Source organism: Anopheles arabiensis, chromosome 3 (genome assembly GCF_016920715.1).
Source record: "Anopheles arabiensis isolate DONGOLA chromosome 3, AaraD3, whole genome shotgun sequence".
Classification (NCBI taxonomy): domain Eukaryota; kingdom Metazoa; phylum Arthropoda; class Insecta; order Diptera; family Culicidae; genus Anopheles; species Anopheles arabiensis.
Genome location: NC_053518.1, coordinates 14539700 through 14553422, shown reverse-complemented (window position 1 = coordinate 14553422; position 13723 = coordinate 14539700). Strand labels below are relative to the sequence as shown.

The 13723-nt window shown below is 38.0% G+C and overlaps 1 protein-coding gene and 1 long non-coding RNA gene across 12 annotated transcripts in view; one reads left to right on the top strand and one right to left on the bottom strand.

Moving 5' to 3' along the window:
* Nucleotides 1-1831: 1831 nt before the first annotated feature.
* The window catches only part of LOC120899841 (uncharacterized protein DDB_G0283357-like), a 43242-nt gene continuing 31350 nt past the window's right edge, over nt 1832-13723 (bottom strand). For 7 of the 10 annotated variants that reach the window (XM_040306108.1, XM_040306117.1, XM_040306109.1 and 4 more), the window contains 10 exons: nt 13310-13699; nt 12654-12701; nt 11778-12023; nt 11547-11677; nt 11395-11473; nt 9885-9947; nt 8695-8736; nt 8356-8620; nt 8189-8203; nt 1832-7890 (listed from right to left, as the gene is read on the bottom strand). In XM_040306108.1, coding sequence (XP_040162042.1) covers nt 7769-7890; nt 8189-8203; nt 8356-8620; nt 8695-8736; nt 9885-9947; nt 11395-11473; nt 11547-11677; nt 11778-12023; nt 12654-12701; nt 13310-13699 — 1401 coding nt within the window. In that variant the 3' untranslated portion in view covers nt 1832-7768. The remainder of the gene's footprint in view (nt 7891-8188; nt 8204-8355; nt 8621-8694; nt 8737-9884; nt 9948-11394; nt 11474-11546; nt 11678-11777; nt 12024-12653; nt 12702-13309; nt 13700-13723) is intronic. The other 3 variants (XM_040306113.1, XM_040306115.1, XM_040306114.1) reach the window with 3 other exon arrangements.
* Nucleotides 9092-9889, top strand: LOC120899843. Of its 2 annotated transcripts, none has more exons than XR_005739103.1 (2): nt 9092-9360; nt 9504-9889. It is a non-coding gene; the product is annotated as an uncharacterized LOC120899843 (long non-coding RNA). The 2 variants fall into 2 exon arrangements; XR_005739104.1 differs by having other exon boundaries at nt 9092-9389.

Sequence of the window (13723 nt, the reverse complement as noted above, 5' to 3'; positions counted from 1 at the left end):
AACAGGATGGAACGATGGATTTAAAGATTTAAATTACTGTACAAGCGAGGAACGTGAACCCTTTAAACAGGTTAACCCTTTCATGACCAGTGGAAATCGTTTTACAATAATCGGTGTAGATTGTTAAATTATAATAATAATAAATATTATTCTTGATATTATTATTATGATTATTATTATTGTTATTGTTATAATTGAATCAGTATTTTTTTCAGGTGGATAAAGTACGCACCTCGAGAATTGATTGGCTCTAAATAATTATTACTAAAATCAATAGCTAGTATGACCACCTCGCGCTTCAATAACAGCTTGCAGACGTCGTCGAAATTTAACAAGTTTTTGGGTTGTGTTGAGGGTTCAAAAATACAACCAGGCTTTCTTCAGCGTTTCAAGCCGTTTTTCGTGGTTGGTCACGTCTCCTGTTTCTACGTTCTAGTCCAGAATAGACCACAACTGTTTAACTTTTTTTTATAAACTGCTTAACTATTTTTTACACTTTTATCGACCAGGGTTTTGTCCAAAAATCGTGCCCGTTGTTTTCGTCCGTCAAACGTTTAAGCTTTGCACAGAAGCACATAGACAAGCCATCGGACTTCTGCATACTCATGTTGAACATAACAAATGCTACATTTTCTAAAAAGAAAGCGCTACTAAAATATGTAAATAGATTAACAATGTAAATATATTAACAACAAGTGCGTACTTATACTTGTCGAGTACTGTAGAACTTCATACATACAATACAGGTATTCTCCGATATACGCTATTAATGCGGAGTAACGGAGGCAATAGCTAATTTTCGTATAATTTTGCCTGAAGCGGTAGGTTTTGGCCACTAAATTAGTTATTTGATCTGATTTCAACTGAAGATTACAAATGTATGCCTTCTTTAAAATAATTTTTAAAATTTGTCGATAAGGAAATTTATTTTGCATTTATCATTTGCCTGTGTCAAATTAGTACAATTTTCTCAAAGAACTGGCGAGTTTAGAAAATAGCGTATAGCGAAATCGCGTATATCGGGGAATACCTGTAGTATTGTACTGTCATATTTAGAATAGGAAATCTTGTGGTCGTGACAAATGTTACAAAATATAAGGTGAAGCAAAGTGGTTTTCATGCCATTTTATTAAGGGGTATGCAAAGATAAACCTTCATTAACATTCACTTTGCTGAAGGGATAAAGACAGAATAGTTGTTAAACTGTACAATAAATTTACTATTTTATTTATCGGATTGCTTTTCAGCGACCTGATAGGATTTATGAAAGAAAAAATAAGTTCAATTAAGTTTTAAGTATATAAGTACAACAATAATAATAATAACAGATAAGCTGGCATAATATTTTAAGACTGAAAAATATAGAATATTATAATCAGCTTCAAGAGGAATCATTAATAAAAAAGAAATACAATAGAATAGAACAACTCATGGAAAAGTCCGTGTGTGTAACAACGAATTTAAAAGGAATGAAGAAGATATGTAATATCTGAGCACATTATCAAACACAGATATATGCAATTAGTAAATATCTGATGTGTAGTTCATTAAAGTAAGAGAATTGGTAGCAAAAGATAATTGTTAACATAAGATAAGAGAGAAGGATCTATTAATTTAAAAAAAAAAACCAAACCGTGTGTGTGTGTGTTTTTTTGAATCATTTAAGTACAAAAGACAAAACTGTACAATTCATTTGTATCATACTTTTATTATTTGTATTAAGTAATATTTTACAACTTGTCCTTCTATCCACCTATCCACTATCGTCCGAGCTTCCTTTACTAGTTCCCCTTTTCCTTTTCTTTGCTAGTCCTTTTACTAGTGTTTTTTCTTTTAAATAGCACCCGCATTATTCGTCACTTTTAGCACTACTACCCCTGTTTGCAGCAGTGTACGTTTGTTGTGGTTGAATTCATCCCATTCGTCTGGTACGGTCCTTCTACTTGCTACTATTTTTTCCTCTCTCTCTCTCTCTCTTTTATCCTATCACACACTTATACACACACACACACACTTTAAGATTCATCATCTCTATGGGTACGAAAAAGGTAGAGAAAGAGAACATTGGCATGATTTGGGCGCCTTTTATTTATGTTTAATGTTTTAATTGTGTTTTTTTTTTCATTATCTTTTGTTTCTATTTTGACAGCGGAGATTTATGTTATTTTATTTTCTCATTCTATAGAGATGCACTATTTCATCACATACTTCTTCTGCCATGTACTTGTGTTTGAATGTAGAAAGTTGAATGAAGTGTGATAAAAAACGGGAAGGTTTAGAGATAAATGGATAGAGAGTAGGGAAAGAAACAATTGTTATGCATTGGTTCTGCTGCTTGTGTATTGTGAGAGTGTGTGTTTTTTTTATATATTATTTGTCCCATTCTTGTTGCCACCGAGCGTACTGCAAATATAAAAAGCTACTCCGAACTCCGGCATTGAGGAAATGGCTCACTTTGATGCTAGAGTACTGTGATTTGCCAGTTTGGTAGGAATATTACCTCGTAAATGTGTAATTTTGTGCACGATGAAAACACACATACACAGAGAGAAAGAGAGAGATACAGAAACACACGCCAATTGGTTTCAAACAATTCTTCGAACTGCATTTAATTGGTAAAGATTATTCTTTACATTTCTATTTCGTTTGTTTGACCGTTTTTTTTTTTTCCTTTCGTTTTTACCATTCTACATGTCTTTGTTTGTTTGACGTTGCTACATTTATCTTTTCTTCCTTTTTAATTTTATGTGATTTTGTGCTACTTTCATAAGAAAATTACACACACTTCTTTTTTTTTTGCAATCGCACACTAATTGACTGTTCTATACAATGCCGTCCCTGGCTAGGTAATACGATCGAGACACGCAACTGATGCTATACGCACTGAGCCAAAAACCATGCGCAAGCCTTTTTCAGCTACCATGGCAACCACGGTATTCTGACAGCTAGTTATTTACGCCCTTGTATCACACTATTACCGCCCTACCAGCATATCAGATTCTTTACTCGTTAACATTTAATATCCCGTTTTTTTATCTAGAAAAATAAAAACAAACTATTCCCAATTTCCCTTATCAGACCATTTAGTTATGTTTTAGTTAATATTCTAACTGATTTTAACCTTCCTTTCGTTCGCTTGTTAGATCAACAACACACATGTAATAATAGTGAATGCATCTTATTGTGTATATAGAAACAATAGAATTTCTTTTTGTCTCTCTCCTTTTATTTTTTTTTTTGTAAAATCAGGTCAACGTGCGTAAATATATGCTATATTAATCTTCAATTCGTAATGTTTGCCGCAAAACTCTTTTGTAACAAAGGTACTTGGAGAGGGTGGGTTCTAGCTAAGAAGTACACGCTAGAGCAGCTAAATAGGATCCATATCAGTGAAAGGATATCCCACTTTAAAATAATTTCTTCCAACATGTGATCCAACTGTGAACAATTTTCCCACCACATTGTGCTATCGAGAAGTACGCGTCGCAACACTAACTACAAATTTATACATTTAAAATGTGCTGTGCTCCACACAGCTATCGTTGGCCTGTGTGCCTCTCATTACCATCTCCAACCAATCTCTATCTACATGTGCTCTGTGTGCTTAACGTTTAGAAAAGAAGATCCCCCTTGAAAATCAATGCCGGGCGCCGAAAAAGGGGGGGGGGCATCATCATGGTACGGCTGCGAAGAAGTAAGGCAACGGAGTGAGCGGCTACAACCGGATCAATCGGACATTGATCGGGAAAGGACGACGACGACGAGATTCGAGTGAGAAAACAAGGGAAAGAAATACATTGCCATTGAGGAAGTAATAGGGAGCAGGTTCAATTTTCTATTTGTACACTGATATTCTTTCATAAATTACGACGGCAGCTAGAAATAAGGTCAACCAAATCTCAACCGAAAGGGCAAATACTTGAACAGGAAGTATGTAATATGTTTTACCCTTCTTTTTGTCTGTTTTCCTGCATATTTTTTCTACTGTTTCTATGTCATTCTCTGCGATTTATCTACTGCTGCCAAACCGTATTCGTACTACACATTATCCCTTTTTTCCTTTTTTTTCTATTCTAAAAGGCGCACACCACACTTGACCTTTGAGCTGCGCGTGTACAGTTTTCCTTTTTTTTGTATGTTACTATTGGTTCATTTGTATGAATTATGTTTACTTTGGAGTTTGTATTAAATCGACAAATGTTTCGCTATCTATTGAAGAGTGCAATCTGAAATTGAATGTATCTGCATGCTGCATGTTCTTACGAGTAATGTTGTTCAGCTTTTGATAACTGCTCAGTGGGCGTTTCAGCGAAAAGAGAAGCGAAAGATGAGCGTATGATAGGAATATGAGTCATTGAATACGCACAGTCGTATAGTAAAAGTAATGTTTAACAGTTTGGCACAGTTGCTCTGTATGTTGCTGGGTAAATGGGGGTATGTCAGTATCTTAACGAAATTGAAGAAATAAAACAACCAAAACACTCAGTGTTTTACGAACAAAATATGTACTTTTTTCATCATCCATCCATCGATTCATGCAGTATTATACACACTTGTTGTGTTGAACGGTTTAAAATTAAACAAAAAACAACCCACCATGCCTCACAAATCTATTGAATCTGTAAAAAGGTACTGTAATCGAGTCCAAAATGTAATTGAGCGCCTTTCTCTCCACCCTTGCTTGCAACCCCTTTTGTAGTGCAATCGGTGTAAAATAGATGCGTAATATCTGAAAGGCATTTCTTTTATTTGTTTGTTGGTTTTATTTTTATTTTTTTTGTTTCCTTGCTGCTTGTTCTTTTCTTCTAGCTTGCGGTGGATGCTTTGTTTAAGCGATCAAGAGCGTTATTTAATGTTGCAAACACGATCATAACCAGTATATCGTACGAATTGTTTATCTTGAAGTGGATAAAAAATGGACTTTTCAAATTGACGAATCGCGAGGAAAAGGAGAAAATTGTTATCATGCGTATCACCACCATTGGTAGTGATGTATAGTGAAGCGAACAGTTTTGTATTACAAGTAGCCATTATAAATTAAGTCAATTTCAGTATGCAATAGGCAATAAGATAGAAAAAGGGGTGGAAGCGATGGAGATAAATAGATAGAAAACGGGAAATGCGTACCCAGCCATTGACACTATCGATTCACGAGTGTAGCATGTTTAAAGGGAGAGCATTTTGTACAGCGTTGAAATTGATTCTTCTCCTTACTCTGTCATCAAACATCGCTCAATGTAAAAAAGGCAACGAAAAACAAAAACCCGCTCGCTCAATCACAGCGCAAAAGTGTGACACACACAGACACACACGCTTATCCGATCGGATCATTTTCGTCTCAGGAACAATTAACCACACGGACATTGAAAACGCCGAATTTATCAACAAACACAAACGAAACCAGTATTTAACAGTGACACTAAAAGAATGCTGAGTGGATTTCGATTTACTCACTTCCTGCTGTCTGCTTTCTGCCTTTTGTTTTGCAACACGTCCAGTATATGATTTCATTGAAAGTGTTTAACATATTACGTGTTATTTTTTTGTACTTTTGTACACAATTTTAATTTAACCAAAACTAATTGGTTAAACTAACTATCGATTCTGTGACCTGTGGGTTTACGTTCCACCGAAGTTAGAGCATCTTAACCCATCGTCCTCTAGAAGAGGGGGGGGGGGGTGGAATCGATCGGCATTTATGTGATTTATTATCGTCGATTCGGGGGAATCGAATTGAATAAAGCTAACAAACAATGTGTTTCGTACAGTTTGATATGTTACGATATTTTTACATGCAATACATTCTCCGTCAATCGCGCTACCCCGCAGCTTTTTGCCATTGGCCATTTATCTAACTATTGTTCGTTACGTTCGTATGTGTCGTTTGCTTGTTGTGTACCATACCACTGGGCAGGGGGTGGTTATCCTTTCAATCGGATCACCTAGCATTATCATTTATTCACGCACAGCCTGACCCGCCAACCAACCGACGACTGGGTTGCAGGTAGCGAAAGGGAAAACAAAGCACAGAAAAAGAAACAACAAATGGGGATTTGTTAAATGCAAAACGAACTAAACACAAAGTCTGCTTGAGTTGATCAAACTGCTGCTGTAAACACAACAGTCGCGTTGTAACATTACAAAACGATAATAAAAAATCATTTACTTAACCATCGCGCGTTCGTTGGTCGTAGAAACAACAAAAAAAGGCCTAATTAAGTATAGTCTGCCCCCTATCCCCCTGAACATTTTCTCATTTCGTTCGGGTTCCGTTTCGCTGCGTATTGACCTTTTGTTGCTACGTGTGTGTGTTGTATTTTTTTTTCTCACAAACTTTATTATCATGTTTCATTCGTTCCTTTTGTCTGCCTTTTTTCGTTTCCTAACTAAACTTGCATTAGTCTTTATCTACTCCTAAACCTAGAGCTTATCATCCCTTTTATTATCAGTAAATAGCACAATGTTTTTTTGTTTGTTTTCATTATGTTTAATGCTTTAGTGACATTAAAAAACAGAGCATTACACAGAGAACGTTACTTTCCAGGGGGGGTTGTTGTTTTTTTTTTCTTATTTTGTTTTCATCTCGCAGCACATCTGTGTTCGGCATAAGATTTTGTTTTTTTGTTGTTTTTTTATTAATTCGGCATGAAAACAGTTTTACATTTACTCGAGAGTTTTCCTTGCTGCTTGCAATCTAACTGATGGACCACATCACTTACTTAACCTTCCTTTTATTAAACACGTTCGTCTCTCTAAGCATCTCTTTCTCTCTCAAACTTGCTCCTTTTTCGAGCTAGCACTTTTCATCGTCCTATCGCTTGGTCAAGAGTTCATCTATGACTCTTTAAATGAAGAACAGCATTCGTTTAGAGCAGGAGTAAAATCGTAATTCAAGCAAAGGCATCGAGGTACTCTGTACGAAGCTTTTGTGCTTTTGTGACAATCAGTTTTACCAAATCTTTAGTAAATCAGCTCGTTTAAATTATACTTTTGCTTTCCGTTGCATACCCGTGAAGCAAACAGAAACATTGTAACTGCAATGTGTCTGCAATGACCAAACAGATTTACTTCTTTCCATTAAGTATGACCATAAAAACGGGGGAAAACATTTTTCCCCTCAGAGCATTTATCTAAATCTCATCGCAATAATGCTTTTGACCAACAGGAGGAAACAACATAAATGTAAAAAAAAATACACCATATCACCATATGGGAAAGACAACATTGGAGGAAACTGTTTGTGAAACAATGTTTAAACAATGCTCTTCACAAAAATGTCACAACATCCACGGGAAAGTGTTGTTTCTCGCCCTCAACTAAACATTAATTTGCACACCTTTACACCAACCAGTTCTAAAACACATCTAGTTAATGTAACACTTAGTCAATGCACACGCAACGTGGGGAAAGGTTTTGTTACTCAACCTTAAAACATAAGCATTTTGCACAGCTGTCCACTATTCTATATGATCCTGGTATACTACAAACTCTCGCCGTACGCTAACAGCACTTCACACTCTCACACACACACACCTTATCCTTAACTATAGTTTATCAACGTTTGCGGTCAGCCTCAAGTAACAGTTACTCATTAACTATTTCCCTCCACCCACCCACCCACAACAGTGTATGTGTGTTTGCGTGTTGTGTCGTCTGTCGTTTGTATTTCTGTCGCTCGCCAGTATGGGTGCCTGGTTCGACGGCCTGGGTCAGCTAGCGCATCGGGCTAATAGAAGTCGTTCGGTAAGCCGTCCCAGTTGGCCTCGCACTATTGTAAATCTCGTCGAAAGCTGTCCTCGTCCATCGGGTCAATCATCGTGCTGGTGTCGGAGAGCATCTGGATGCTTTGGAAATCCATATGACCAAGCCCAAGGTCTGCCTCGAAATCGTCTACAAAAAATAATATTTAAAAAAATACTTATTGCATGTAGATGTGCACTGCAAACTTCATCAAACGCCAAAAGCAAAAGCAGACATTGCCAAAAACAAGAGCAAATTAAATTGTGGAATTAGGCATTTGGAAACATGATTCTCATAGAATGGAGCAGCGTTTAAATTAGATAACAAAATGAGAGAAAATCAACATCGATATGAAATCGAAAAAAACGGTTTGTCAACAATGTATACTTTTTGCACACGCTTAGCAAATTTACACCACAGACACTGTGTATCATGATGGTTTACTTACCCCTAGTCGAATAATCTGCAAATGGATGAAGAATGAATAACAATCATTAGCAAAGAACAGATGTGGAGATGTGTTCATGAAATTTCGCATCGTTAACGAAAACCGAAAAAAAAACACAAGAAAACACGAAACACATCGCGCGTTTGGGAAAATGGCATTATGCGTACCTGTAAAAACGATCTCCGGTATCGTGGGCGTTTGGGGCTCAATAAGCGATTGGGTGTTGGGCAGGCTGAGCAGCGGTTCCGTCGTCCCGTTGTACATGTTGCTCATGTTGGTGTTTTGCATATTCTGCATATTCTGACAGTTGATCGAGTTAAGCTGGTTCGTCTGCTGCGTCGCTGTCTGGTGGACTTGCGTGTGCCCATTGCCATGGCCGGTGTGAGTGCGTATACCGAGACCATTGTTCATCGTCAAGTAGGTTTCATCAAACTGTGGAAAAAGAGGAAAAAATATATGTTAAAAACCTGTTAATGCATTAAATGCTACTTTAACTCTACACTTACCCCGCTAAAGACCATTTGATTGGTGGTAAAGTCGGTATCACCCTGTGTGTGTGTCCAAATGGGGCGCAACGTACGATAACACAAAAACCGGTAACAACAAATAAAAAAAAACAGTAGAGAAAGAAAAAAAAACATGAGAACATGTTCGCCGTAAGTGTTCACCGTGGGGTGGCACGCAAAACTTCAAACAAACAGATATGGAATGAAAATGAACGAACAACCGTAAGCCGGAAAAAATAGGACAAGAAGAAGAAGAAGAAGAAAAAGAATGCAGAGGAACTAAACACGAGATACATGATACATGATGCACAACGACAAAGAGATAAACCGAAAGACTTAACAAAGAGCCAGCACAAACGGACACAGTATGCTACGCGTAATAGAATGGCGATGAAAGTGTGAATCAAAACGTAACATCAAAACGGAAAGAAAAGAATGGAGGAAATATTATAATGATAGTAGCAAGCACAACACACCATTTACGACAAGCGAAACTGAACGGAAGCAGATAAAGAGGTAAGATACGAACGAAATAATGTAAAACGTATTCACAAGAGAAGCACAATACACAAACAGATAGAAACAAAACAAAAAATCACATGGAAAAGTGGAAGAAGAACAACAATCATGCAGCAAAATGGATTATGAAAAACCCAAAACCGTATGGTAAAATGCGATAAACGATAAGCAAATTGGTTAGCTATAAAATGTTCTTCCTTCCTTAATCATCCGCAAACGGATGATGCTGGATATGAAGAATAAACAAATAGGAATGTTGTAATCTTTACTTTGTTCATTTCGAATTTCAGTTTTCAGAAGCCAATACGAGTACGATAATCGCTTTGAAGCGTACGGAACATAATCAGTAAAGCTCAACCACCAACAGAATTTTGGATGGCAATCAAGCCAATTTTGGAAATAGTAGACGTTCGTACAACACTCTGAACTATCGAAAGCTTCACGCACAAGTGGTTGCCAACAAACAAAAACCAAAACGTTGCATAAAATGTACAGCAAACCAAACTAAGCTAAACCAATAAGTAGACACAAGTGGAGCGAAGAAATGTAATACCACCAAAAAAAAAAAAACCAAACTTTAGCGATAAACTAATACGTTCAAAAAACTTCATATTCTATAATTCGCATGGTAAAAAAAGGGTGTAAGTAAATGGAATAAAAACGGTATCAACCTGCACTTGCGCGGTTAATGTACATCCGGACTCTACTAGACTCTGAACCAGCGTAGTCCAGTCCTGCTCGGTAGGTAGGCAGAAGAGGTTGTGCGCAGTTTGATGCATTTGAGGAATTGATTTTTGTGTGTGTGTGTGTTTTTTGTTTTCGTTTGCAGTTTTGTTAATTATTATGAAATATTTATTATAGTTCACGGCGATCGCACACGTATTCGGAGAGGAAAGAGGGGGAAAAGGTAAAACAGTAGCGTTGCGTTAATCAAGCGTTATTCAATACATTTCAGTAGAAGGACAGTGAAAAGTAAAAACAAATACGTACACCGGCAGGGAGTTAGTAAAATACATTGTAACCAAGTCGAAAAAAATTGGAAATTAAAAAACAAAAACAATAACATGAAACATATAGTACGTGAGAGCGTATAATACAAACAGAAATATAACATCAGGATAAGCTCCTACGGATAAGCTTCACACATTAGCCAACAGGGATTCAATTTTCCCGTTCAAACCAATGGGAATTAGCAATGGGAATGCTTTTGTAATATAATAAGTTTTTAGATCGAACCAATCCCGTCGAAAAATGAATTCTAATTATAATGATATCATCAAGTTCAAATCTGGAATGAACCGATTCATAACCTGGAAAGGTAAAAACGCCACGATTCTAGTGTCCAAAAACGAAAAGAAGGTTATGTGATGTACTAGCTTGCACTGTACTACCTTCACTCGTTTGCCCTGTATTACTACCGAATTGGTGCAAACTAGTGTCATTTCAGATTGTAGTACAAAACTCATCTACTTTTCACTACATGCTACCATCCTCTGAGAAAGAAACAAATGAGTGATAAAGTAGCGAATAGAGAAAAATGTTAATGTAAAGGCACACTGTCACAAAACTTGATATGTAATACCGTAGAAGCTCGGGAGAACAACACAAACAACACAAAAGCTGTACGGTCAGTCGTTTTGTTAGCGTAACTCTAACGTTACAAATCACAACCCAAAGCAGGGTTACTTGACGGTTTGGAATGATTTTGGATTTCGTCTAAAACGGACACGTGTTTCATTTTCGTTCTGCTTTTTTTTAATGAATGACAAGGAAATGATAAAGCAGTAAATTTTGAATCGAAACGACGAGGATAACTCAACACAAAGGGGGGGAAAGATAAATCATACATGTAACAAGACAGCACAGTGTATATATCCAATCATTAGAAGAAGTTAGCAGGATGAGAAGTAGATGGGCTCAAATTCAACGGAAAGAACCGAACAATGTGAACAATGAAGATGGAATGAGATATGTTGAGGTATGTGTATGCACACACGAGTGACGATGTCGATATAGAGAGTTCAATTTTGACAGGATGAAGGTACAGGCGGGGCGCGGACGATGAAGGATGCATGGATGGATCAGAGAACTTAAAATCAACGACATTAACATCCGATGCTAGTGAGTAGACCAGCCATGGCAGTCGTCTTGACTATGCGCAACCGGACGAAAACCACTTACCAGTGTGATGTGTTCCAAATACTGTGGTAGGGTGTTCTGTACGTAAACGTCACTGGTTGGATATTTATCGTAAGTTGGTCTAAAAGGAGAAAGAGGTTTTTTATGAAACTCTCTGATAATAACTATGCCGATGCTTTGGTTTAGTGTCCTACCCATTGTTACTGCCCACCGTGTGGGACACTGGACTGCAGGGTGCACTGGAGTTGGAATCGGGATTGTTCACTAGCGCAAGCCCTGGACTGGAGCCGGGACTGGGTCGGGTTCGATAGTCCGACATAATTTGCTAAGGAAATAGAAAGCGTATTAAAACACACAAGAAAACATTGTACTGCCCCAAAACGCTAATAGAGGGAATGATAAAGCGTTCTGCTGACGATACATACCGGGGACATATTTCCATGAGATCCGTACAGTATGCTTTCGGGTGAGTTCTGGTTGGGCGACGCCAGACCGTCGGTGATCTGAGTGAAGCTATCGTAGCTTATCTGATCCAGCGTTGGTATTCGCTGCTGCTGTTGTGCTTGTTGCTGCTGCTGCTGCTGTGGAGACTGTGCTTGTGGTTGTTGCTGGTGTTGCTGGTGCTGCTGTTGCACTGACTGCTGCTGATTAGTGTCATAAGTATTGTTGACCTGACGAGCATAATAAGGAAAAACACATTTAATACTTGAAAAAGCCACCCAAAAAGGGAATCGATGCAAATGGAAAGAACACAATTTTGCTCGTACGTTTGATAGATTTTGGTTCAATTGTCTTAACACAGTTCATATCATTGACCATCATGTTTATAGGCGCATGGCGAGAGAGTATTTGTTTTGCACAAAGAAGAGCATATTATTACTCGCAATTGAATAAGATTAGTTGGTATAAATTTAGCAGATAGCACACAGAAGTTGGCATAGCTGACATTCATTCTACTTAGCGTGCGTTTTTTTGTTTTTGCGCTTGATATAGAAAATGATATCGAAAAGAAGAACAAAACAAAAATAGCTTGCAAATTGCACGACTGTACAACTGCAAAGTAATTACACATACTATCGAACAACATAAACAAACGACAACAAATGGCGACAAAATCGTACAGCGATACAAATACTTTAATAACTCACAAAACTTAAAGAATTATGCAATACTGCGGCCAGATGAACGGCCTTCACAATAAAACAAAACTTTAAATTGAACTGAGACGATGTGGGGGAGAGAGCGAGAGGTAGAAAAGGATCGGTATGAAATAATAGAAAATAATAAATAAAATTATATACCTTCGACATAAACGAATATCTATTACTATCTGGTACAGATAAAAAAGGCTGCAAAAAATTAACGATGAGAGAAAGAAAAATAAAAATAAAACAATAGTAAATATAACAACACAACACGTTCAACAGGCAAGCTGCAATTGAGAAGGAAAGATAAATGCATATGTGATAGAAAGATAGGAAGGAAAGGGATGGCACGGCGCATGTGTACGTGAGTTTGTTGGTGATGAGAAAGCAACAGTAATGGAATACAGTTTGCGAATGGGAAAAATGGGCATAAGGGAAAAATGTGTAATGAGCGATAGATTTAACATAAGTAATAAACTTTAGATATAGCTAATTGGTATTACACTAAGCAAGAAATAAATTGTTAGAGTGTACAGTAATGAAACAGTGCAACAGAAGCACTAGCAGTGTAAGAAAACTACGATACAACAACTGTTTGAGGGGTGTGTCAGTGTGTGTGTGTGTGCAAGCAAATGCACTCGCTACAATACTGCAAGAAAATTTCACCCAAAGCTCCAGCTTTAGTAACCTCTATACCCGATTGGCTTTACTGTTTCTATCGTTCGCTGTATGTAAGTGCTGACACAACCGTTTTGTATGTAACGCTCCACATATCATATCCCGCAAATTACACCACCCAGCACCACACTCACCTGACTAGAGATGGTTTGTGGCTTTGCTTTCTTTCCCTTAATGCCATTGTTAAGCGTTGCGCCATTGTTGTGATTCACAGCGTTCCCCATGTTTGCGATCGGGGCCACCGACGACGCACTGGGACTGCAGCTGATACCGCTGCCGGTCGGGCTGACGGACCCACTGTTCGCATGGCTGGTCGGAATGGGATAGCCGCCTCCAACACTGTTGCCACTGCCGCCACTGCTGCCTCCTCCTCCTCCGCCTCCTCCTCCACCACCGGAACCGTTTCCTCCGGTCGCACTACTGACGCCACCGCTGAAACTGTTCGCTCTCGGGTGCGGATGGTGGTGATGGTTCTGGATGGCAGAGGTTGGTGAAAGCGACGAGGGTGAGGTACCGAGCGGGCTCTACAAAAAAAAGAACATTTATTG